General features: G+C 55.0%; 3 protein-coding genes across 4 annotated transcripts; 1 reads left to right on the top strand and 2 right to left on the bottom strand.

Annotated features, from left to right (window-relative positions):
- Nucleotides 1-543: 543 nt before the first annotated feature.
- On the bottom strand, nucleotides 544-6,432 carry LOC121063228 (pre-mRNA-processing factor 39-like). 2 transcript variants are annotated; one of them, XM_040543594.1, is made up of 3 exons: nucleotides 6,163-6,432; nucleotides 4,567-4,854; nucleotides 544-1,139 (listed from the first exon to the last, which is right to left on the bottom strand). In XM_040543594.1, the coding sequence occupies exons 1-3, from the start codon at nucleotides 6,238-6,240 to the stop codon at nucleotides 885-887; spliced, it is 621 nt and encodes a 206-aa protein (XP_040399528.1). In that variant the 5' UTR covers nucleotides 6,241-6,432; the 3' UTR covers nucleotides 544-884. The 2 variants fall into 2 exon arrangements, with proteins under 2 accessions (XP_040399528.1, XP_040399529.1); XM_040543595.1 differs by lacking the exon at nucleotides 6,163-6,432 and adding an exon at nucleotides 5,930-6,031 and having other exon boundaries at nucleotides 545-1,139.
- Nucleotides 6,433-7,729: 1,297 nt separating this feature from the next.
- Nucleotides 7,730-19,519, bottom strand: SYVN1 (synoviolin 1). The gene is made up of 16 exons (XM_040543592.1): nucleotides 19,382-19,519; nucleotides 18,089-18,237; nucleotides 17,551-17,643; nucleotides 16,398-16,550; nucleotides 16,266-16,314; nucleotides 15,254-15,357; nucleotides 15,016-15,142; nucleotides 14,661-14,760; nucleotides 14,519-14,584; nucleotides 13,405-13,521; nucleotides 11,994-12,145; nucleotides 10,907-11,029; nucleotides 10,744-10,818; nucleotides 10,471-10,657; nucleotides 8,796-8,884; nucleotides 7,730-8,298 (listed from the first exon to the last, which is right to left on the bottom strand). The coding sequence occupies exons 2-16, from the start codon at nucleotides 18,218-18,220 to the stop codon at nucleotides 8,123-8,125; spliced, it is 1,743 nt and encodes a 580-aa protein (XP_040399526.1). The 5' UTR covers nucleotides 18,221-18,237; nucleotides 19,382-19,519; the 3' UTR covers nucleotides 7,730-8,122.
- Nucleotides 19,520-20,057: 538 nt separating this feature from the next.
- SPDYC (speedy/RINGO cell cycle regulator family member C) lies at nucleotides 20,058-24,800 on the top strand. Its single transcript, XM_040543593.1, has 6 exons — nucleotides 20,058-20,131; nucleotides 22,184-22,380; nucleotides 22,519-22,577; nucleotides 23,147-23,232; nucleotides 23,319-23,490; nucleotides 24,280-24,800. Exons 1-6 carry the CDS (start codon nucleotides 20,073-20,075, stop codon nucleotides 24,508-24,510), a joined length of 804 nt encoding a protein of 267 aa, XP_040399527.1. The 5' UTR covers nucleotides 20,058-20,072; the 3' UTR covers nucleotides 24,511-24,800.
- The last annotated feature ends 715 nt before the right edge of the window (nucleotides 24,801-25,515 follow it).

Below are 25,515 nucleotides of genomic sequence, written 5' to 3'. Positions count from 1 at the left end.
AATGCCTCGGGAACCCCAAAATTGTGGCAAAAAAAAACACAAAAATAAAGTGTAGCACCCCAAAACACCTTGGGGACCCCAAGATCATGGCAAAATTCAACGTGTAGCACCCCAAAATTGTGATAAAAGCACCGTGTAGCCCCCCAAAACATCTTGGACACCACAGAATTGTGGCAAAACCAACCCAAAAGCAGCGTATAGCACCCCGCAATGCCTTGGGGACCCCAAAATTGTGGCAAAATCAACCCAAAATCAGTGTGTAGCACCCCAAAACACCCTGAGGACCCTAAAACCGTGGCAAAATCAATGCAAAAGCAGCGTGTAGCACCCCAAAACGCCTCGGGGACCCCAAAATTGGGGCAAAATCAAAGCAAAAGCAGCGTGTAGCACCCCAAAATGCCTCGGGGACCCCAAAATCATGCCAAAAATCAATGCCAAACTAATGTGTAGCACCCCAAAAAACCTCAGGGACCCCAAAATTGGGGCAAAATCAAAGCAAAAGCAGTGTGTAGCACCCCAAAACGCCTCAGGAACCCCAAAATAGTGGCAGAATTCAATGTGTAGCACCCCAAACTTGTGATTAAAGCAGCGTGTAGCACCCCAAAACATCTCGGAGACCACAAAATTGTGGCAAAACCAACCCAAAAGCAGCGTATAGCACCCCGCAATGCCTTGGGGACCCCAAAATTGTGGCAAAATCAACCCAAAATCAGTGTGTAGCACCCCAAAACACCCTGAGGACCCTAAAACCGTGGCAAAATCAATGCAAAAGCAGCGTGTAGCACCCCAAAACGCCTCGGGGACCCCAAAATTGGGGCAAAATCAAAGCAAAAGCAGCGTGTAGCACCCCAACACACCTTGGGGACCCCAAAATCATGGCAAAATCAACGTGTAGCACCCCAAACTTGTGACAAAAGCAGCGTGTAGCACCCCAAAACACCCTGAGGACCCCAAAACCGTGACAAAATCCCCGCGCGCCCCCCGAACCCCCCCCTGCCCGGGACCCCGCGCACCTCCTCGGTCTCGGGCCCGCAGTGGAAGCGGCGCTCCATGTCGGCGTACTTCTTCCAGTAGCCGTAGCAGTACGGGTAGTGCGAGAAAAAGGCGTCGAAAGCCTTGCGGGCGGCCGGCAGGTGGTTCTGCGGGGGGGGGGAGAGGGGGTTTGGGGCGAAAAGGGGCCTTTTCGGACAACACCGCGAGGCTCGGAAACGACTGCGGTTTGTTGTAACCGAATTTTAACCCAAAGGGCGCCTTAAGATGAATTTTCCAGGCGGTTTCTGACAATATCGCAGGTTTTCAGAGCACGTTAAAGTTAATTATAACCAGATTAAAGTGAGTTTTAACCAAATTTTAACCCAAAGGGCGCCTTAAAATGAATTTTGAGGCAGCTTCTGACAACATCGCGGGTTTTCGGAGCACACTAAGGTTAATTATAACCAAATTAAAATGAATTTTAACCAAATTTTAACCCAAACGGTGCCTTAAAATGAATTTTGAGGCAGCTTCTGACAATATCATGCTTTTTTGTAGGACATTAAAACAAATTTTAACCAAATTTTAACCCAAACGGCGCCTTAAAATCCATTTTCGAGGCAGTTTCTGACAATATTGCAGGTTTTTGTAGCATTAAAACAAGTTTTAACCAAATTTCAAGCCAAATGGTGTCTTAAAATGGATTTTTGAGGGAGTTTCCAATAGCATCGTGAGTTTTCAGAGCAGATTAAAGTTAATTTTAACCAGATTAAAATGAATTTTCACCAAACATTAACCCAAACTGCCTCTTAAAATGAATTTTGAGGCAGCTTCTGACAATATCATGCTTTTTTGTAGGACATTAAAACAAATTTTAACCAAATTTTAACCCAAACGGCGCCTTAAAATCAATTTTCGAGGCAGCTTCTGACAACATCGCAGGTTTTCAGAGCACGTTAAAGTTAATTATAACCAAATTAAAATGAATTTTAACCAAATTTTAACCCAAATGGTGCCTTAAAATGGATTTTGAAGCAGTTTCTGACAATATTGCAGGTTTTTGTAGCATTAAAACAAATTTTAACCAAATTTCAAGCCAAATGGCGCCTTAAAATCAATTTTCGAGGCAGCTTCTGACAATATCGCGGGTTTTTGGAGCAAATTAAAGTTAATTATAACCAGATTAAAACGAATTTTAACCAAATTTCAAGCCAGTGCCTTAAGATGTATTTTCAAGGCAGTTTCTGACAATATCGTGGCTTTTCTTAGCATATTAAAATGAATTTTATCCAAATTTCAAGCCAAACTGTGTCTTAAAATGAATTTTCGAGGCAGTTTCTGACAATATCATGGGTTTTTGTAGCAGATTAAAGTTAATTATAATCAGATTAAAATGAATTTTAACCAAATTTTAACACAAACAGCATATTAAAATGATTTTTAATTTAAATTTCAATGGGATTTTTATTTGGCGTGAGTTTTAACAGAATGTTTTTATGAAAATTTAACAGAGCACGGACTCAGAGCAAGGTTTAATTAACATTTTAATGAACGTTTTTAACGTTTTAACGTTAATTTCCCCCGGGGCAGTGGCCTGGGGAGAGTTTTAATGAAGTTTTAATGGGGTGGAGGCTTGGGAAGGGTTTTAATAAGGTTTAAGGCACAACGGAAGCTTTAACGAAGGCTGGAAAATAACGGGGAGTTTTAATGAAGACTTAACGGGGCTAGAAATTAAGGGAGAATTTTAATGAAGATTTGATAAGGAAAAGGCTCACGAAAACCTTTAATTAAGTTTTAATTGGGATGAAAATTGATTTTTACTCCAACTTTAATGGGGGGCGTTAGTTTTAACAAAGGTTTAATGGGATGGTGGAATGGGGCTTTAACGGGGTTTTTTTAACGTTTTTTTTTTTTTTTAAATGGGGTTTTAACGGGGCTGGAAACTCAGAATTTTAATGAAAATTTAGCAAGGCTAAAAACTAATGGAGAATTTTAATGAAAATTTAATAGGATTGGAAACTAACGGAGAATTTTAACAAAGATTTAACGCGGCTGGAAACTCAAGAAGAGTTTAAATGAAGATTTAATAGGACTGGAAACTCACAAAAAGTTTTAATGAATATTTAACGGGACTGGAAACTCCAAGGAAGTTTTAATTAAGATTTAATGGGGCTGAAAAGTCAAAATTTTAATGAAAATTTTACAAAACTGAAAACTAATGGGAAATTTTAATGAGCATTTAATAGGACTGGAAAATAATGGAGAGTTTTAACAAGGATTTAACGGGGCTGGAAACTCAAAGAAAGTTTTAATGAAGATTTAACAGGGCTGAAAATTCCAAATTTGAATGCAAATTTAACAAAACTTGAAACTAATGGAGAACTTTAACAAACATTTTATAGGACGGGGAACTAATAGAAAATTTTAACAAAGATTTAATAGACTACAAACTAACGAAGCGTTTTAAAGAAAATTTAATAGAACTAAAAACCCAAGGAGAGATTTAATTAAGATTTAACAGGGCTGAAAATTCAGAATTTTAATGAAAATTTAAGAAAACTGGAAACTAACAGAGAATTTTAACAAGGATTTAATAGGACTGGAAACTAATAAAGAGTTTGAATGAACATTTAATAGAATGGGAAACTCAGAGTTCCAATGAAGATTTAACAGGGATGAAAATTCAGAATTTTAACGAAAATTTAACAAAATTGGAAACGAATAGAGAATTTTAACGAGGATTTAATAGGACAAGCAACTAATAAAAAGATTTAATGAAAATTTAGTATGACCAGAAACGCAAAGAGAGTTTTAACGAAGATTTAATGGGGCTGAAAACTCAGAATTTTAACGAAAATTTAATGGGGCTAGAAACTAACGGACAATTTTAATGAAGATTTAATAGGACTGGAAAATCAGGAGAAGATTTAACGAATATTTGATGGGACTGGAAGCTCCAAAAAAAGTTTTACGTAAGATTTAATGATGCTGAAAACTCAAAAATTTAATGAAAATTTTACAAAACTGGAAACTAATGGGGAATTTTAACGAGAATGTAATAGGATTGGAAAATAATGGGGGAGTTTTAATGAAGATTTAATGGTGCTAGAAACTCAGAGTTTTAATGAAGACTTAACGGGGCTGAAAATTCCAAATTTGAATGAAAATTTAACAAAACTTGAAACTAACGAAGAGCTTTAACGAAGACTTTATAGGATTGGAAAGTAACGGAGAATTATAATGAAGATTTAACAGGAGTAGAAACTAATAACGAATTTTAGTGCAGATTTAATGGGGCTGGAAACTCCAAGACTTTTAATTAAGATTTAACGGGGCTTAAAATTCAAAACTTGAATGAAAATTTAACCAAACTTGAAATTAATGGGGGATTTTAACCAAGATTTAATAGGATTGGAAAGCAGCAGAAAGTTTTAACGAAAATTTAATAGGACTGGAAACTCCGAGAGAACTTAAACGAAGATTTAACGGGGCCACCACCTCGTAGCGCGTTTTAATGAAATTTTTAATGGGGTGGGCGCCCCGGGCGGTGTTAATTAGGGTACTAACGAGCTTTTTGCCCCAAGCTTTGCCCACCTCCTGCTCGACGTACTGCAGCAGCTCGGTCCAGGCGGTGAAGTCGTGGGGGTTGTCGCGCGCCGCCCGCCAGAACTTCTCGAAGTCCGGGGGGTAACCGGGGGCGGCCTCGTCCGCGGGGGGCTCGGGGTCCTGGGGGGCCGGGGGGGGCCTCGGGAAGGGCCGGAGGGGGCTCCTCGGGCTCGGGGGGGGCGGCGGCGGCGCCGTTGCAGCTCTGGGGGTCGGGGCCGGCGCCGCGCTCATCCTCGGTGCTGCTGGGCTCGGGGGGCGGCAGCTCCGCCACGGGGGCTGCGGGGGGGGGGAAATAGGGTTAAGAAAAGGGTTTGGGGTGCCCCCCCGCCCAATTAGGGCTCCCCCCAGGATTGTTTCCCCGCTGTTTATCAGCGCAGCCCCTGTTGCTGCCCCATAAACACTACAGAACTCCCCCAGCCCCATAACGCTCAGCTTTGGAACCCCCCCCCCCCCAACCCCATAACCCCCCCAACCCCCCCCAGTTCCCCAGCCCCAATGTTCCCCCCAACCTACCCCGCAGCCCCCCCGAGCTCCAATCAACCCCATAACTCCCCCACCCCATAACCTCCAAACTTATCTCACACACCACCCTAAACCGCCCCACAACCCCCCCCAAACTGCCCCATAGCTCCCCCCATCCCATAACCCCCCCTTACCCTCCCCACAGACCCCCCCACGCCCCAACCTACCCTCATAACCCCCCCAAACCCCCACCAAAACCCATAACCGCTCCTAACCAATACCGTAACCCCCCAGACCCCCCATAACCCCCCAAAGCATCCCCTCTTAATCCCCCCAGCCCCATAAACCCCCCCCAACCCACCCCAAAGACCCCCGTAACCCCTCATAAGCCCCCCCAGCGCACCTCAAGGCCCCCCCATAATCCCCCCCAAATCCCCTCACAAACCCTCCATATCCCCCCAAACCCCATAAAATCCCCCCAGACCTTATAAACCCCCTCATAACCCCCTCTAACCCACCACAAAGCCCCCCCCAACCCCACAGCTCCCCCATAACCCCCACAAACCCCATAAAATCCCCATAAGGGCCCCCCCCAACCACCCCCCAGCCCCATAATTTCCCTCATAAACCCCATAAAATCCCCCCCAAACCCCACAGCCCCCCCCCAACACCCCCCAACCCTATAAAACCCCCAGAAGCCCCCCCCAACCCACCTCAAGGCCCCCCGTAAACCCCCCAGCCCCATAAATCCCTTCATAAATCCCCCCAAACCCCATAAAACCCCCAACCCACCTCAAGGCCCCCTCATGCCCCCCCCAATCCCCTCACAAACCCTCCCTATCCCCCCCCCAAACCCCATAAAATCCCCCATAACCCCCCCGTCCCTCACCGGTGCCCCCCCCGCCGCCGTCGCCGTCCCCCAGCGCCCCCTGAGCGCTCCCGGGCGCCTCAGGCCCCTCCGCCGCCATTTCGCTGCCCCCCCCTCCCCCACGGCGCATGCGCGGCGCGCAAGGCTCCGGGCGGAACCACCGAGGCGGCTGCCCAGAGCGGCCGCGCCCAGCGGCCCTCCTGCCCCCCTTGGAGGACCCGCGGTGCACAGAGATCACCATAGAGATGCGACACCATAGAGGCGAGGCCGGAAGCGAGGCTAGAAGGGCCCGGAGCTGGGCGCCAACCATAGAGACGGCCATAGGGAAGCATTAGGGGGTGAGTGAGCAGAGCGGCCCGTGGAGGACTTGTCCTGCAGCCTTTATTCCGCCTATGTACAATTAAGCTCTTACAAATGTGTACACTATTTACAAATTAAATAATTAACCCGCCGCGGCGGGAGAGGGGGGGCTGGGTGAGTTAACGGGGGCGGGTTTTGGGGCGAAAAGGAGGGGGTTTGGGGTCAAACGGAGCGGCTTTGGGGCCAAAGGGGGCGGTTTGGGGGGCGAAAAGGAGGGGGTTTGGGGTCAAAGGGGGCGGTTTTGGGGGCGAAAAGGAGGGGGTTTGGGGTCAAAGGGAGGGCTTGGGGGTGAAAGGGGGGGGTTAGGGTGAAAAGTAGGAGCTTAGGGTCAAAGGGAGGGGTTTTAGGGTGAAGAGGAGGGGATTTGGGGTCAAAACGGGGCGTTTCGGGGGTCAAAAGGAGGGGTTTGGGGTCAAAAAAAGGGATTTGGGACCGAAGGGGAGCGGTTTTGGGATGACAAAGAGGGATCTTGGGGGCAAAATGGGCTGATTTAGGGTCAAACGGAGGGACTCTGGGGACAAGGGATGGGTTTCGGGGTCAAAAAAAAGTTTGGGGTGAAAAGGAGGGATTTTAGGGTCACGAGGAGGAGTTTCAGGGTCACAAAGGAGGGATTTGGGGCCAAAACGAGGGGCTTTAGGGTCAAAAGGAAGGGTTTTGGGGTTAAAGGGGGCGTTTTGGGGGCCAGATGCCCCCCTTTGCAACCCCCCTCCTTTGCTCCCCTTTTCAAACCCGCCCCGAAACGAAGGAAAACCCCGAGGAACCCACCCCAAAAATCCTCGACCGGCCGCAGCTCCGCCATTTCCACTCCAAATTAAAAAAAAAAAAAAAAAAAAAAAGGATTAAAAGACCAACTCCCGCCTCGTTATTGCCCGATTTCGCCTGAACGAGCCCCAAATTCCACCCCGGGCCCCACTCCCCCCCCCCGGCCCCCGTTTTTCCCTGAGATTTTGGGGCTCCTGGAAGCCCGCTCGGTTCGAAGAGGCACTGAAGGGCGAGGGCCAACGGGGTTTGCGGCCGGGGTCGCCTCCCCGGGGGGAAAACGGGGTGAAAACCCCACATTTTGGGGCCACGAGGGGGTGAAACGCCCCCAACCCCCCCCCCCCGGGGCTGTCCCGAGGATAAAGGGTTAATACTGCAAGGAGGGGGGCGGAAAGCACCCCAAAATCCCAAATGGCTCAAAGCTTTAGGGTTTGACCCCAAAACTGGGGGGGGGGGGGGGTTGAGAGCCGCCGGGGGGGGACCCGAGAAGGAAACCGGGTTAAAACCACGAGGTTTTGAGCAATTTCAAAGGGGGACGGTGTTTTCATAACCGAACCCCGTCCCACATCCGGAGGTAGAGAAAAATGGGGTGAAAATGGGCGAAAACGGGTCAGGGGGCGCTGCTGAGGGAACTCCCCCAAAGGGGAGGCCGTGAGCCTCCGGATTGCTTTTTTTTTTTTGGGGGGGGGGGGGGGGGGGGGCGGTTGAAAAGTGGGGGAAAAGGGGGCGCGGGCGGCTCGTGGGGGGGCTCCAAAATGGAGGGCGAGGGGAGAGGAGGCCTCGGGGGGTCTCCGAAAGGGAGGCCGAGGGGGACAGCGGCCTCCAAGGGCCCCCAAAACGGAGGGGACGAGGGGGAGGGGCAGCCTCCAAGGGTCCCTAAAACGGAGGCCGAGGGGAGCGGCGGCTTCCAGGCCCCCCCCCCACCCCCCCCAAAACAGAGGAGAAGGGGGGCAGCGGCCCTCCGAGGGTCCCCCCAAAACGGAGGCCGAGGGGAGCGGCGGCCTCTGAGCGTCCCCAAAATGGAGGCCGAGGGCGTCAGCGGCCTCCGGGGCGGGGGGGGGGGGGGGGGGGTCTCCAAAAGGGAGGCCGGGGCCGTCAGAGGGAGGGGGCCGGGGCCGGCGCCCCCAGTTTCCGCAGGCGGCGGCGGCGCAGCTCGGCCGTGTCGGGTTCACCGGGCGCGGGTGAGCCTTCGGCCTCCTCCTCCTCGTCCTCCTCTTCCTCCTCCTCGGGGCGGGGGGTGAAGCCTTCGGCGCCTGAGGGGCCCGGGGGATCTGGGGGGAGGGGGCAAGGGAGGAAAGGGACCCGTTAGCTCCCGGTTCCAAACCCGGTCTGGAACCCGATTCCAAACCTGGTCTGAGACCCAATTCCAAACCCGGTCTGGAACCCGATTCCAGACCTGATTCCAAACCCGGTCTGGAACCCGATTCCAAACCTGGTCTAGAACCCGGTCTGAAACCCGATTCCAAACCCAATTCCAAACCTGGTCTGAGACCCGATTCCAGACCCGATTCCAAACCCGGTCTGGAACCCAGTCTGGAACCCGATTCCAAACCTGGTCTAGAACCCGGTCTGAAACCCGATTCCAAACCCAATTCCAAACCCGGTCTGAGACCTGATTCCAAACCCGGTCTGGAACCTGGTCTGAGACCCGATTCCAAACCCGGTCTGAGACCCGATTCCAGACCCGATTCCAAACCCGGTCTGGAACCCGGTCTGAGACCCGATTCCAAACCCGGTCTGAGACCCGATTCCCGCCAAAGTCACGCACCGGAGGAGCTGGGCTCGGCGGGGGGCGAGGGGGCACCGGGCTCCGTGGTGGTGGGGGGTTGGGGGGCAGCGGTGGGGGGCCGGGGGGGCCTGGGGGGAGAAAATGGGGAGAAAAGGTTAAAAAGGAAACCCCCCAAAATGGCTTTTGGGCTGCGAGGGGCCGCCTCGCTCCCCCCCCCCATTTCCCCTTTCCCAATTTTTCCCTTTTCCTCCCCAATTTTCCCCTTCCCCAATTTCTTCTTCTTCCCCCTACCCATTTCCCCCAATTTCTCCCCACCCCCCCCTTTCCTCCCCAAACCCCCAATTTCCCCCCCAATTTCCCCCAATCCAGCCTTTCCCCTCCAATTTCCCCCCAACCCCCCTTTCACCCCCAATTCCCCCCGAATTTCCCCCCCAAATCCCCCACCCCCCAATTCCCCCCAATCCCCCCACCATCCCCCCAGACCCCAAACCCCCTCCCCTTCCCCCCCAATTACACCCCAATGGATCTTCCCCCCTTTCCCCCCCAAATCCCCCCCTCCCCACCTCCCAACCCCATCATTCCCCCCAAACCCCCTCCCAGCCCCCCCCAACCCCCCCAATCCCCCCCAACCCCCCTCCCAGCCCCCCCAATCCCCTCCCAGTCCCATTTCCCCTCCCAAACACCCTCCCAGCTCCCCCAACCCCCCCAATCCCCCCCAACCCCCCTCCCAGCCCCCAACCCCCCTCCCAGCCCCCAAACCCCCTCCCAGCCCCCAAACCCCCTCCCAGCCCCCCAAACCCCCCAAATCCCCATTTCCCCCCCAACCCCACCCCACACCCCCATTTCCCCCCCAAACCCCCCTCCCAGCCTCCCCAAACCCTCCAAATCCCCCAAATCCCCATTTCCCCCCCAACCCCCCTCCCAGCCCCTCCAAACCCCCCAAATTCCCCCCATTTCCCCCCAAAGCCCCCAAATTCCCCCCCATTTACCCCAACCCCCCTCCCAGCCCCCCCCAAAGCCCCCAAATTCCCCCCATTTCCCCCCCCAAGCCCCCGAATTCCCCCCATTTCCCCCCCAACCCGCCTCCCAGCCCCCCCCAAAGCCCCCAAACCCCCCAAATCCCCATTTCCCCCCCAAATCCCCCTCCCAGCCCCCCCAAACCCCCCAAACCCCCCATTTCCCCCTCAAACCCCCCCATTTCCCCCCCAAACCCCCTCCCAGCCCCCCCAAACCCCCCAAATCCCCCCCATTTCCCCCCCAAACCCCCCAAATTCCCCCCCAACCCCCCCAAATTCCCCCCATTTCCCCCCCAAACCCCCTCCCAGCCCCCCCAAACCCCCCCATTTCCCCCCCAACCCCCCCAAATTCCCCCCATTTCCCCCCCAACCCCCCCCATTTCCCCCCCAACCCCCCCAAATTCCCCCCATTTCCCCTCCAAACCCCCTCCCAGCCCCCCCAAACCCCCCAAATTCCCCCCATTTCCCCCCCAAACCCCCTCCCAGCCCCCCCAAACCCCCCAAATCCCCCATTTCCCCCCCAACCCCCCCAAATCCCCCATTTCCCCCCCCCAAACCCCCTCCCAGCCCCCCCAACCCCCCCCCCATTTCCCCCCCCAAACCCCCTCCTAGCCCCCCCCAAAGCCCCCAAACCCCCCAAATCCCCCCCATTTCCCCCCAACCCCCCCCCCGACCCCCAATCCCCCCCCCGGCCCTACCCCAGCGCCGCCAGCACGCTCAGGTACTGGTTGATCTGCAGCATGGCGGCGTCCAGCAGCGTGTGGATGTCCCGCAGGCACCGCAGCCGCGCCTCCACGTGCTGCCGCTCGTGGCCCTCCAGCGCCCGCAGCTCCTCCGCCGTCAGCCCCGCGAAGCCCGCGGGGGGCACCGGCATCGGGGGGAACCCTGCGGGGGTCCGCCGGTGAAGGACAAAGAAAAAAAACCACCAAAAACCACCCCAAAATCCCCTAAAAACTCAACCGGAGGCTTACCGAAAAGTGGAGGCCACGGCATCGCCAGCCACGGGGGCGGGAGGGGAAGGGCGGAGGCGTCGGCGGCTCTGGGAGCTAAGGGGTTAAAAAAAAATGCGGTGAACGGGGTGGGAAATGGAAGATTTGCCCCCAAAATCAGGGTGGGGAGAGGGGTGGGGCTCACCTGAAGCGGCAGCGGGGCTCGGAGCCGGGTTTTCGGAGCCGTTGGGGGCGGGAGGGAAGGGCCCCACGGGGGGCCAGAAGGGGAACATGCCCGGGGGAAAGGGCGGCAGCATCCCCTGCGGGACTGAGGGAAAAGAGAGAGAAATCAGCCAAAACACCCCAAAATTCCCTTAAAACGGTCGGCTGCAGGCGCAGGTTCGATGCTGGCTTCGAGTTTCCCCAAAATCAGGCTGAAATCCTACAGTTTTGGGGCACCCCGAAAGCGAAAAGCCATGGTTTTGGGTGTCGGGTTTCTTTTTGGGATCGTTTTTTCCCTTTTTGGGGTCATTTTTCCCTTTTTGGGGCCATTTTTTCCCTTTTTGGGGCCATTTTTTCCCTTTTTGGGGCCAGAAGGGGAACATGCCCGGGGGAAAGGGCGGCAGCATCCCCTGCGGGACTGGGGGAGAAGAGAAATCGGAGCCAAAATACCCCGAAATTGCTTTAAAACGACTGCCTGAAGGTGTAGGTTTGATGTTCCCTTATAGTTTCCCAAAAACCAGGCTGAAATCCTACAGTTTTGGGGCATCCCAGAAGCAAAAAGCCGTGGTTTTGGGTGTGGGTTTTCTTTCTGGGGTGGCTTTTCCCCCTTGTTTGGGGTGTTTTCCCTTTTTTGGGGGGCACTTTTTTCCTTTCTGGGGCGGCTTTTCCCTTTTTGGGGACCTGTTTTCCCTTTTTGGGGCACGTTTTTATTTTTTGGGGGCACGGTTTCTCCTTTCAGGACCAGCTTTTCCCTTTTTGGGAGCTGCTTTTTTCCTTTCTGGGGTGAGTTTTTCCTTTTTCAGGATGGCTTTTTCCCTTTTTTGGGGCACATTTTCCCTTTCTGGGGTGTGTTTTCCCCTTTTTTGGAGCACTTTTTTCCTTTCTGGGGCACGTTTTCCCTTTGTGGGGTAGGTTTTCCTCTTTTTTGGGGCACGTTTTTCCTTTCTGGGGTGGGTTTTCCCTTTTTGGGGGCTCATTTTCCCCTCTTTGGGGCGAGATTTTCCTTTTTGGGGCCGTTTTTTTCCCTCTTTGGGGCAGACTTTCCCCATTTTGGGGGCGCTGATGCTCACAGTTCGGGGGCTGCGGCGCCGGCGGGGTCTGCGGCGGGGGCTGCGGCTGCTCGGGGGGCTCCGGGGGGGGCTGCGCGGGGAGGGAGGCGCGGAGCACGTCCATGCGGCACGTGGGGCACGTCTGCTGCCGCTGGAACCACGACCGCAGGCAGCTGGCGGGGAAAGACAGCGGGATTTAGGGGTTTACCAGCCCCCGGCCCCAAAGTTACAGCCCCCGACCCCGTATTTTTGACCGGCGAGACAAATAACACCACCCAGACCCCAAATTTTTGTCCGGAGCGGTGAATCACCTCCCCCAAACCCCAAATCTTTGTCCTGGGGGATGAATCACACCCCCCTGGATCCCAAATCTTCGTTCAGGGTGTCAAGTAACACTCCCCAAACCCCAAATCTTTGTCCTGAGTGGTGAATAACACCCTCTAAATCCCATTTTTTTGTCCTGCGTGACAAATAACACCCCCCAAATCCCAAACTTCTCTCCTGTGGGATGAATCACACCCCCCTGGACCCCAAGTCTTTGTTCAGGGTGTCAAATAGCACTCCCCAAACCCCAAATCCTTGTCCTGCCTGACAAATAACACCCCCACGACCCCATATTTTTGTCCAGCGTGGTGAATAACACCCCCTTGACCCCAAATCTTTGTCCTGTGGGATGAATAACGCACACCCAGAACCCAAATCTTTGTCCAGGGCGACAAGTAACATCCCCCTGACCCCAAATCCTTGTCCTATGTGACAAATAACACCCTGCAGACCCCAAATCTTTGACCAGGGTGACAAACAACACACCCCAAGCCCCAAACCTTTGCCCTGAGTGGTGAATAACACCCTCTAAACCCCAAATTTCTTGTCCAGCATGACAAATAACACCCCCCGGCCCCAAATCATTGTCCTGCGGGATGAATCGCACAACCTAGACCCCAAATCTTTGACCAGGGTGATAAATAACACCCCCTAAACCCCACACTTTTTTGTGCAGCACGACGAGTAACACCCCCCTGACCCCAAACCTTTGTCCTGTGGGACAAATCCCACCCCCAAGACCCCAAATCTTTGACCAACGTGATGAATAGCACCCCCCTGACCCCAAAACTTTGTCTTGTATGACGAATAACACTCCCCAGACCCCATTTTTTTTGTCCTGCATGACAAATAACACCCCCCAGACCCCAAACCTTCGTCCCGGGGGGCAAACAACGCCCCCCGGACCCCAAACCTTTGACCGATGTGATGAATAGCACCCCCCGAACCCCAAATCTTTCTCCTGTGTGATGAATAACACCCGCCAAACCCCAAATCTTTGTCCTGCATGACAAATAACACCCCCCCAGACCCCAAACCTTCGTCCTGTGGGACGAATCCCACCCCCCAGACCCCAAACCTTTGCCCCCGGTGTCCTTTGGGCCCCCACCTGGTGTGGAAGATGTGGTTGCAGGGCAGGCGCTTGGCGCCCGTCACCATCTCCTCGCGGCAGATGATGCAGACGTTGTCCACGGCCTGCAGCTCCTCCGGGGTGGCGTCGGGGTAGCTGCGGGGGAAAAGGGGTTACGGGGAAAGATCTGGGGGAAAAGGGACCGGGAACGGCCCCCCCCCCCGCGGCGGTCTCCAGGGGTTTGTGGCTGAAATGAAGCTTTCGGGGTGTCTGCAAAGAGGTTTTCCCTATAAAGTCTCTCTAAGGGGGATTTAAGGGGATCCACAAACCCTTTTTCCCCTGTAAGTTCTCTCCAAGGGGGATTTAAGGGGATCCACAAACCCTTTTTCCCCATAAGGTCTCGGTAAGGGGGATTCAAGAGCACCTGCAACCCCTTTCTCCCTATAAGATCTTTCCAAGGGGGATTTCATGGGATCCACAACCCTATAAGGTCTCTCCGAGGGGGATTTAAGGGCACCTTTTAACCCCTTTCTCCATATATAATCTCTCCAACAGGGATTTAAGGGCATCCACAGCCCCATTTTCCCCTATAAAGGGGATTTAAGGGATTCTGCAACCTCTTCGTCCCTATAAAATCTTTCCCAGGGGGATTTCACGGGATCCACAACCCTACAAGGTCTTCCCAAGGGGGAATTTAAGAGCGTCCATAACCCCTTTTCTCCCTACAAAGTCTCTCCAAGGAGGATTTAAGGGATTCTGCAACCCTTTTCTCCCTGTAAGATCTTTCCAAGGGGGATTTCACAGGACCCACAACCCTACAAGGTCTCTCCAAGGGAGATTTAAGGGCATCCACAACCCCTTTTTCCCCTATAAGGGGGATTTAAGGGATTCTGCAACCCCTTTCTCCCTATAAGATCTTTCCAAGGGGAATTTCGCAGGACCCACAACCCTACAAGGTCTCTCCAAGGGGGACTTAAGGGCATCCCCAACCTCTTTCTCCCTCCGAGGTCTCTCCAAAAGAGATCCCCAACTTCCAAGTTCTTCCTACCCCCCCCTTCTCGTGGTAAGAACGAGTTGTTTTCCCCCAAAACCCTCCCCCGCCTCATTTTTCGGCCCCAAACCAAGCACGCCGGCGGCTCCGCGCGCTACTCACAGCGTGTTCATGTTGCGGATGGCGCGGCGGGACATGATGGCGTCGGTCACGGCTTTCTTGAACTGCCTGCGAGGAAACGGGGACGAATTCGGGGTCACGAAGGAGGCGTCCCGGCCCCGAAAGCCGCCCCGAAGGCGCTCACCTCATGGCCAGGTACATGGGGCGGATGGCGAAGAGGGGGAAGGTGTGCACTTTGATCATGATGGTCATGAAGGCCATGTAGAGGAGGACTTTGATGAAACCTGGCGGGGGGAAAAAAGCAAGTTAGGGACGGGTTTTAAATAGTTGTGGGGTGGGGGAAGCGGGACGGGACCCCAAAGGCGGTTTAGGAGGCGATCTGGGGGCTTGTTCCACCTCGTCACCCGCCCCCGAGCACAAATCCCGCTGCTGCTACCACCGATAAAACCCAACGAGGCGGCAAACGGGATTGTAAGGGGGTAGAAAACCCCGTAAATCGGGGAGGAAAGGAGGAAAAGGACGGCGGGAGCCCGGCGTACCCGTGAAGAGCTCCGTGTACAGCATGTAGACGGCTTTGCTGTCCCAGGGGTTCTCGTTCTGCAGGTCGATGGAGTGCAGGACGTACTTGATGAAGATGGTGAGGACCATGGTCATGAGGATGGCGTACTGCGGGGCACGAAGAGGGCAGCGGGGGCTCAGGACCGGCTTGGGGGGGGGGGGGGCTCCGGGAGCAGTTTGGGGGGGGTTTGGGACCGGCACGGGGCTGGGGGGCCTTACCTCGAAGCCGAAAACCAGCTGGACGGAGGCTCCCCGCGTGAGGATGCTGTGGTACGCGTGGCTGACGAAGAGGAAATCCAGGATCCCCAGCAGGAACATGAGGGCTGCGGCGGGGGGAGAGGGGGGACGAGGGGGGGGTGGGGGGAAAAAAAAGGCAGGTTAGGGACCCCGAAACTGGGGGAGAAACGCCAGAAACAAACAGGGCCCCTGCGAAAAGGGATCGCGCCCCGAAACGCCTCCCGCTGCGGCAGCGGGATCAGTCCCTGTGGGGCTGATCGGGGTTAATTAGCGTCGGTAACGAGGCTGGTATCACCGTGAGCTCATTAGGAACCCCCCTGCCCACACCCCAACCCCTATTTCCAAGGCCAATCCCCCGCTAATTCCTCCCCCAGCCCATTTGTGGTCTCTAAATCCCTTCCCCACAAGCAAAAACGTGTTTTACTACGCGTCTGGGACCCCATTTTCCCCCAAAAAAGCGTTTTCCTATACATCTGAGACCCCATTTTCCCCCAAAAAAGGGTTTTCCTATACATCTGGGACCCCATTTTCCCCCAAAAAAGGGTTTTCCTATACATCTGGGACCCCATTTTCCCCCAAAAGAAGCGTTTTCCTATACATCTGGGACCCCATTTTCCCCCAAAAAAGCGTTTTCCTATACATCTGGGACCCCATTTTCCCCCAAAAAAGCGTTTTCCTATACATCTGGGATCCCATTTTCCCCCAAAAGAAGCGTTTTCCTATACATCTGGGACCCCATTTTCCCCCCAAACCCCTCCTGCAACACCTTTTCCCCACCCGAACCCCAGAGCTCATTAAATCCCCAGCCGGGCCCTCGTTAACGGAGCAGCCCCGATAACGTTATCTCACCCCATGCGTTTTTTTCCCCCCCCACCCTATGCAAATACGGCGCCGAAATTATCTTTCCTGCCCAGCCGCGGAGGAGGCAAAGCTCCCCCCAGGCCGGGAACGGGAAGGATCCGGCCCTGGGGGGGGGAGGAAAGGCGCCACTCACACACGATACGGAAGTGGAAGAGCCAGGAGATGTTGGGGCTCCGCTCCATCTGCGGGAAAAGGGGAGAAAACGCTAAAAACCCCTCCCCTCCGGACCCCAAAATCAAGCTTTTTCGCCTGGTTTTCCACTCACGAAGTCCACCCGGTCCTCGGCCAGCCAGTGGAAGCACTTGAGGAAGAGGAGGAGGGTGAAGAGGGCGACGAAGCGGGGGCTGAAGTCGTCCCTGAAGACGGTGAAGGCCAGGCAGGTCTCCGTCACCGCGTACCACGAGCGCTCCAGGAGGTGCTGCGCGAGAAAGGGAGCTGGCAGGGCGCACAGGGGAGCCCACAATCGCCCCCGGACCCCCAAAAAATCAAATAAATCACCCCAAAGACCCGTTAACATCCCCCTCGGCCCCACGGAATTCATCCCTGGAATCCTAAATCCTCCCTAAGTCAGAGGATTTAGGTCCCCAGGATGGAAAGAAGATCAAATAACCCCCCCCTAAACCTGTTAACGTCTCCCTCGGCCCCACAGGATTCAGCCCTGGAGTCCTAAACCCTCCCCAAATCTAAGAATTTTGCTCCCCAGGGTGGAAAAAAATCTAATAAAGCACCTCTGAGCCCCCAAAAATCCAAAAAAAAAACCCTAAAAGCCATTAACATCCCCCTCAGCCCTGCAGGATTCAGCCCTGGAGTCCTAAATCCTCCCTAAATCTAAGAAGTTTGCTCCTCAGTGTGGAAAAAAATCTAATAAAGCACCTCTGAGCCCCCCCCAAATTCAATAAAAACCCCTAAAAACACGTTAACGTCCCCCTCAGCCCCACAGAATTCAGCCCTGGAGTCCTAAACTCTCCCTGAATTGGAGGATTTAGTGCCCTCAAGCCCACCAGGATGGGAAAAAAATCAAGTAAAAGTCCCAAAACCCGTTAACATCCCCCTCGGCCCCGCAGGATTCAGCCCTGGAGTCCTAAACCCTCCCTAAACTGGAGAATTTCGCTCGCCAGGGTGGGAAAAAAATCTGATAAAGCACCTCTGAGCCCCCCAAAATCCAAAAAAAACCCCTAAAAGCCATTAACATCCCCCACAGCCCTGCAGGATTCAGCCCTGGACTCCTAAATCCTCCCTAAATCTAAGAAGTTTGCTCCTCAGTGTGGAAAAAAATCTAATAAAGCACCTCTGAGCCCCCCCCAAATTCAATAAAAACCCCTAAAAACACGTTAACGTCCCCCTCGGCCCCGCAGGATTCGGCCCTGGAGTCCTAAACCCTCCCAAAATCGGAGGATTTCGGGCCAAGCTCGGCTCACCTCCATCTCCGCCGCCCGCAGCTGCCCGAAGAAAACCTTGCCCATGAATTTGCCCAGCAGGAAAACCAGCACAAAGGCCTGGATGTACAGAACCTGCGGGGGGAAAGAGAGATGGGGAGGTTTTTTGGGGGAAAAAGGGGCGGCTTTGGGGCCAAAAGGGGGCAGTTTGGGGGCGCAAAGGGCGGCTTTGGGGGCAAAAGGGGGCAGTTTGGGGGCGCAAAGGGCGGCTTTGGGGCCCCGAAAGCAGAAGTGAGCCCCCGCACGGCGTTCAGGCGTGACTCCACGCGCCGCCGCCGGCCTCGTTTCCCCTCAACCGCCCCTAATTAATTAATTACCGCCAGCAAACCCATCAGGGAAAGCTTCTGAGGCAGGAAATAAACAAACCTCGCGCTCTTCGCGGCCGTTACCCGCGTAAAAATAGACGGGGGGCGCCGCCGGCGGAGGCAGCTCCGCGTTTTCTCCCCCAAAAGCGGGATTTTGCCCCCGAATCTTTTATCCGGGGGGGGGTGGTGGTTTTTGGGCCCCCGCCCGTACTCACGGCCATGCTGGGGCTGGATTTGGTGAGATAAACCACGGTGGGGTAGAACTGGTGCTTGAGGTAGTAGGCGTGCGCCACCACGGCCGTGGTGAGCGCCAGGCTCCCCGCCATCACCGCCGCCGTGCACAGCATCTCCGCGGCCCGGCCGCCTGCGGGGGGTGTGGGGGGGGGGAAAAAGGTATTTTTTGGGGGGAAAAAAGGGTTAGCGTGGCGTGAAGTTAGGGGTTGGGGAGGTATCGGGGCGGGTTGGGGCTCGGTGGCAGCGAGGGCTCCCCCCCCCGCGGCTGCTGTCCCCCGTAAGCGCCCCCCACCCCCATCTATGCCCCCCCCCCAAACTCCCCCTTCTCTCACAGCCCCCCATAAACACCCCCAACACCCCCCCCAAGCCCACCAACACCCCCTCATATCCCCCCACCCCTATTTACACCCCCCCGTACGCACCCCCCACCCCCATCTACAAACCCCCCAACCTCCCCCCCAGTATCACTGCCCCCCATAAAGACCCCCAACACCCCCCAAAGCCCCCCCAGATCCCCCAACTCCTATCTACGTACCCCCCCTCCATGTCTCAGCCCCGTAAGCCCCCCCCAAACCCCCCCCAGCCCTACCTATGCCCCCCATCCTCCCCCCAAAGCGTCACAGCCCCCCGTAAGTGCCCCCAACACACCCCCAGCCCCCCCCCATTCCTACCTACGTGCCCCCCAACCACCCCCCCGCTGCGTCATGGCCCCCATAAGCGCCCCCAAAGCCCCCCCACTCCAACCTATATGCCCCAAACACCCCCCTCCGCATCGCAGCCCCCCAATAAGCGCCCCCAACGCCCCCCCCACACCCCCTAAACCCCCCAATCCCCATCTACGTGCCCCCCACCACCCCCCCACTGCGCCACACCCCCCACAAGCGCCCCAAAACAGCCCCCAACGCCCCCCCACACCCCTTAACCCCCCAACCCCCATCTACGTGCCCCCCACCACCCCCCCACTGCGCCACACCCCCCACAAGCACCCCAAAAGAGCCCCCAAAGCCCCCCCCACCCCCTAACCCCCCAATCCCTACCCACGTGCCCCCCAACCACCCCCCACTGCGCCACACCCCCCACAAGCACCCCCAAAGCCCCCCCACTCCCACCTACGTGCCCCCCCACCCCCCCCTCCCTGTCACAGCCCCCCATAAGCGCCCCCAAAGGCCCCTCACACCCCCTAACCCCCCCCAAACCGCCCTCACGACCCTCCCCCGCCCCCCTAGCCCCCCCCTTTCCCCTCACGACACAGGCTCTGAGCCTCCCCCACTCACCCGGCCCCGCCGCCGCCGCCGCGCCCCCCGCCTCAGGCCGCTCCTCCCTCAGCCGGAAGCGCCTCGGCGCGAGACACCTCACTTCCGCCCTGCCTGCACCACGCGCCGCCCTGCGGGGGGGGGGGGAAGAAGACAGAATGAAGGGGTCATTTCACCGTTTCCCCTCCGCCTAAATTCCTCCATCTCCTTTTTATCTCTGCAGGGATTTATCTGCCGTTTTAATTACCCTCAGGGAGCGGGGGGTGGCGCTGCGGCTCCCCCTGTAACGTACATGGGTCACTCCCCCCCCGCTCTCGCACTTGGTACGGTCCGAGCCGCCCCTCAGCCGGCGCAGAGGGAGGGGGGCGGGAGCGCCAAGGGTCCCGTGGCTCGCTCTCATTGGCCAGCCCGCGCGGCTCTCGGCCAATCAGAAAAATGTCCCGCGCGGCTGTTGCTAAGAGGAAGGGAGACGGGGGGGGGGCGATGAGCTGAGTTCGGCCTCAGCCCTCTGCTTTCCCCTCACAGATCTCAGCCTATCAACAACGCCTCCCCTTCTGTTTCGCTCTTCTGATTGGCCGGCGTCGCTTCAAGTCCCGCCTTCGCAGCTTTGACTGACAGCGAGACCTCAGGAGAGAGGGGTGGGGCGGGCGGCTTCTTCCTACTCCGCCTCTGATTGGCCGGCGGCGTGGGTGGGCGGCCTATAGATAGGCGGATGCCGACCGGGGGCGGGGTTAAGCTGGTCCCGCCTCTCGCCCCGCCCGGTCTGCTCAGGTGAGGGGGGGGGGAGGAGAGAGGAGGCGAAGGGCGGGAAAAGCGCGAGGCGGGAAAACGCCTGGGCGTCGTCGTTGCTTCTGAGGTGATTTGTTTCCCCTTTATTTTCTGAGAGGAAAAAATGGGGATTTTTGAGGTAAATTTACCGTCTTTCCCCCCTGCCCGCCTGTGGGGGGCTGAGTTCAGGTGGTGCAAGGTGAAAATAGCCCCGTAAGTCTTTTTATTTTCACTGTATGTGGTGCATCTCGTCTCTCTCCCGCTGAGGGAAGGGGGACCCCGGTGGTTTTCTGAGGGGGAAAAAAGCTCTGAGGGCTCTGCTGTCCATGTGCATTAAGGTATGGTGAAGTGCAGCACTTTAACCCTCTCCTCCTGCCTTAAAAAAAAACGGTGTTTTTCCCCTTTTTTTTCCTCAATAGTTGGTGGAGTGGCTGCTGTTTGCCCTTCAGCAAGGGGCTACAAGAGGCGTCCCCTCTCCTGGCTGCCACCATCAAAACTAAAATCACTTTATTTGAGGTTAGGTGCTGGGAGAGGCAATGAAACCTGCACAAATGAGGTGTTTTCATGCTTTTTATTGGAGATGAGCCCAGTTTTATTTTGGGGGGGGGGGGGGGGGAGGTAAATTAGTTGTCCTTATTGCTGCTTTGGCCCAGATGAGAGCTGCTTTAACCCCAAACTGCTTCCTTTATTGTTTTTCAACCCTTTTCAGCATCAGACTCCAGTACCTGGAAAGATCGTTTGAATGCCTCAAAGGTTAGGATTCACTTGGTGTTTACTCCCCTGGTTAAAATATGTGTGTTTTATGATTGAAGTTTTGATTAAAACATATTTATTTTAACAAAATATCTGTTCTTTTAACAAAGTATCAGATAAATCGCGTACTGTGGAGGGAATAGCATCGTTCCGCCCTTCCAATTTTCTGAACCCTTCAGAGCACTTTGCATCTTTAAACCAGGAGTCCTGGCTTTAAAAAAACATATTTTTTTTTCTAGTAATTGCAGCTCTAATTTTCCTAGCAGGTGCCTTTTGAGGTGTTCTGGGGCTTTTTAAAGAGTATTTTGCCACCTTGGGCTCAGTAGAGCTGGTGGCGAGGCTGCAGCTGGGTGTGCTCCACATCCCTTTAGCAAGAAAAAGGAGCTCCTGAAGACCATTACACTCTTAAAATAACACAAAGAATACTGAAATAACGACAATAAAGCAACAAACCAGTGAAATAGTGGAAAAAAAAACACAAGCTGCTGAGAAGATGGGAGCAAGGAGGTTAGGTACAGAGCTGCACGTGAGGCGCAAGGGTGGGAAATTGGTGGGACAAAGCACACTACAAAGGTGTTTTCCTGCCTTAAAACATATCCCAAAACGTCAAAACATACCAAAAAACGTCAGCTGGAGAATTAAAATGTTTGTGTGCGTATATATATTTCCTTCTGTTGTTTCTGGGAAACCAGGCAGTGATGTGTGCCACTCTGTTTTGGGGCCAGAAAAGGGCGTTTCTGCACTCTCCTCGTGGCACAGAGGAATAAGAAGGAGTTAAACCTGAATTTGTCAAAAACGTGATGCTTTTTTTTCCCTCTATACCTACTTTTTTTCCCTAAAACTACTTAAAGGATGGGAGAAAAGCCACTCGGTGCAGCTCGCCTATTCACGCCTGCCATGGTTCTACCCAGTTTTGGGTTGTTTATTCAGAAAAAAAAAATATATTTTTTTTTTTTTTGCGGCCTGAAGTGGCTGAAAAGAGCTGTGGAGCCCTAAAATTGTATTTCTGGAGGAGGTTGGGTCAGTTTGAGGGGTCTGGGTTGGGGGAATTTGGGAGGTTTTGGGGCTGTTTGAGGGGTCTGGGTTGGGGGAATTTGGGAGGTTTTGGGGCTGTTTGAGGGGTCTGGGTTGGGGGAATTTGGGATGTTTTGGGGCTGTTTGAGGGGTCTGGCGGGGGGGGGGCTGGTTTTTAAAGGGGATTTGGGTGGGGGGCTGGCTTGGGGGGGACGCCTCCAACTTTGGGGGGGGGGCTTGGGGTGTCAGGTCCATTTTGGGGCAACCCTGGGTTATTTCCCCACACAGCTACCGCCCCCCCGGCGCCATGAAGCAGCCCCCCAGCCTCACCCCCCCTCCGGCCTCTGCCCCCTTGGGGGGGCAGCGGTGCAGCGGGAGACCCCCCCCAGCCTGGGGAGCCTGCGGGCAGCCCCCGACCCCCGCCAGCGCCCCGCGGAGCCTCCACCTGCACCGCCAGGAGCGGGAAGCCTTCTTCAGCCTCCTGGGTAAGGGCAAAAACACCCAAATCCCAAGAAAACTACCCAAAACTCCCTCTTTTTTTTAAAAAAAAAAAAGGTAGATGTATGGGGCGTGTGCTGCAGCATTATTTTTAAATAGTTGATTTTGTTTCCGTCTCGTTACAGAAGATGACGTGGTGCAGGAGTTCCTCTCAACAGATGTCTGCTATAGGATTTCTGATAAGGTCAGTCGGCCCCAAATGCAACTACCTTGGGGTTTGGGGCAAAATTGCCACTGGTTTGGTCCCGTTTGGGGTATTCTGACCAAAACTGCTGCTGATTTGGTGCTATTTCTGACAGTTTTAGTCAAAAAACACACTGGTTTTGTCCAGTTTCGGGGCGTTTTGACCAAAACTGCCTCTGGTTTGGACCTGTTTGTGTTTTGACCAAAACAGTTGCTGGTTTGGCCCTGTTTTTGGCAGTTTTAGTCAAAAAAAAGCACCGATTCTTGTCCAGGTTTTCAGTTTTTTGACCAAAACTGCTGTGGTTTGGTCCTGGTTTTGACCATTTTAGTCAAAAAAAAAAAAAAAAAAACACACCCCACACTGATTTTTGTCTGGTTTTTGTGTTTTTTGATTAAAACCGTGGCTGGTTTGCTCCAGTTTTTTGTGTTTTTTGGCTAAAACTGCTACAGTTTGCTCCCGTTTTTTTTTGACTACAACCACCGTGATTTGGCTCCAGCTTTTTGACCCAAACCCGCCGCTTTTTGGTGCCCGCTTTTGACTAAAACCTCCTTTTTTCCGCTGCCCCCCAGTACCTGCTGGCGATGGCGCTGACGTACTTCAAGCGCGCCGGGCTGCCCACGGCCGAGTACACCCGCATCAACCTCTTCACCGCCCTGTACGTTCATTAAGCCCTAACGACACCCTTCACTAATCCCCTCGTTGACCAAAACGCCCCGATTTCACCCCGTTTTCCCCCCCTAGGTACCTGGCGAACGACATGGAGGAGGACGAGGAGGAGCAGAAGTACGAGATCTTCCCCTGGGCGCTGGGGCCGGGCTGGCGCCGGCTCTTTCCCCGTTTCTTGCGCCGCCGCGACCGCCTCTGGGCCCGCATGAGCTACCGGGCGGCCGTCAGCCGGCACTGCTGCGAGGAGGTCAGTGCGGTGCCAAAATCCCCTCGTTCGGCCCCAAAAAAATCCCCCAGCCACCATCACAACGGGGGAAGGATCGACGAGAGATGGGGTCCTGCGGCTTCGCTGCTTGGCTGTGGTGGAGCTGTCCGTTCCCCGCAGCTTTTTGCTTAAAAATGTCGCTTTTTGAAATTAGGTTCATTTTTAAAAGGCTTTGCTCAAAGCGTGCTTCTCTTAAAGCCTATTTTTTTTTTTTGAAATTTTTATTTTAAGCCTTAAAAAGTGATTTCTGGAAGTTCCATGCTCCCAACCCAGCAGCGAACCCCTCACCGTGCCACCAGTGCACTCATGCCAGCTCCCCAGCGGCACTCTTCTCCCCAAACCCTGCCCGTTTTGCCCCAAACCGCACGTTTTTCTCCCCAAACCATACATTTTTCTCCCCAAACCCTGCCCGTTTTGCCCCTAACCATATACTTTTCACCCCAAACCGCACATTTCGCGCCCCAAACCCTGCCTGTCTTGCCCCAAACTGTGCATTTTTCTCCCCAAACTCTGTTTTGCCCCAAACCGCACATCTTTCTCTCCAAACCCAGCCTGTTTTGCCCCAAACTGTGCGTTTTTCTCCCCAAACCCTGCCTATTTTGCCCCAAATTGTGCATTTCTCTCCCTTTTCTGCCCAAACCCTGCACTTTTGCCCTGCAACCCTGCCTGTTTTGCCCCAAACCGCGCATTTTTCTCCCTTTTCTCCCTGGACCCTGCCTGTTTTGCCCCAAACCGTACATTTTTCTCCCCGAACCCCCTCCCCGCCCGCAGATTATGGCGACGGAGCCCTCGCACTGGGCCTGGCTGCGCGAGCGCCCCCCGCGCCACAGCGGGGCCGTCCGCAGCTACGCAGGGGACCCCCGGCCCCGTGCCCCCCCGCCGCCCCCCCGGGAGGAAGAGGAGGAGGAAGAGGATGAAGATGAAGACGAAGACCAAGGCCCGGCGCCCGCCGTCCTCATCCTCCCCCTGCAGCCCCCCCCCGGCTGCGCCGAAACCCGCTGAGCGCCCGAAATTCGGGGCGTGACTGGCTCAGGGCCGCCTTCCCCGCGTTTTTCTCACAGTTTGCCCAAAATTTGGGCTTTTTAACTCAAAATCCGTCTCTGCTCGCTGAGCCGCCCACGTGCGGTGCTAACTTGGCCGTTTTGGGGTGTTCTCCCCTTATTTTGCCCACTTTTCCAACGAATCTAACCCAAATCCTTTGTCGTAAGCACCACCTGCTGCTGTTGCCACCCCACCCCGCAACCGACACCCATTTTTGCCGTTTTTCGCCCCAAAACTCCCCCTTCTTGTTACGAGCCCGAAGTCAGGGGGTGCAGCGAGGGGCTGCAGCACCTTTGGTGCAAAAAGGGGTGAAAACGGGCGACGCGAAGCGCTCGGTCGTTATTTTTCCGTTGTGGGGGGGGGGGAACGGGAGGGGAGCGGCGGGCGCCGCCAAAAAAGGGCCCCCGAATTTTGGTAGAAAAGGGGAAAAAGGAGCGGGGGCGGGGCCGTAACCGCCTGTTTTTGCTCGGCAGGGCCCTGCCGCTGCGAAGCGCCCGGGAAGGAGCGGCGCCGCGGGTTCAGGTAGGGATGGGCGGTGCTGTTCCATGTTACACACGTGTCACACGCGTGTCACACGCGTGACGCGCGTGTGCTGGCCCTCCACGTGTCCCCTGTGCAGCCGAACCTGGCGCACACGCGTGTCACAGGTGCACACGCGTGTTAGAGACTCGCATGTCCCAGAGTCACGGGTGTCATGGCCTTGCACACGCGTGTCCCAGGCTCACATATGTGTTAGAGGCTGCCACATACGTGTTACAGACTCACACGTCCCAGATTCGTGTGGCCTGGCCCTGCACACGCGTGTCCCAGGCTCACACACGTGTCCCATGCATGTCCTGGCCCTGCACATGCGTGTCACAAGCTCACGTACATGTTACAGAGCGCCATGTACGTGTTCCATACATGTCCTGGCCCTGCACACGCGTGTCACACGCTCACATACGTGTTGCAGGTGGCACGTACGTG

The sequence above is a fragment of the Cygnus olor genome, unplaced genomic scaffold, assembly GCF_009769625.2.
Source record: "Cygnus olor isolate bCygOlo1 unplaced genomic scaffold, bCygOlo1.pri.v2 scaffold_120_ctg1, whole genome shotgun sequence".
In the NCBI taxonomy this organism is placed as follows: domain Eukaryota; kingdom Metazoa; phylum Chordata; class Aves; order Anseriformes; family Anatidae; genus Cygnus; species Cygnus olor.
Note: the sequence above shows the minus strand (reverse complement) of the source record. Positions and strands in the feature narration are given on the sequence as shown.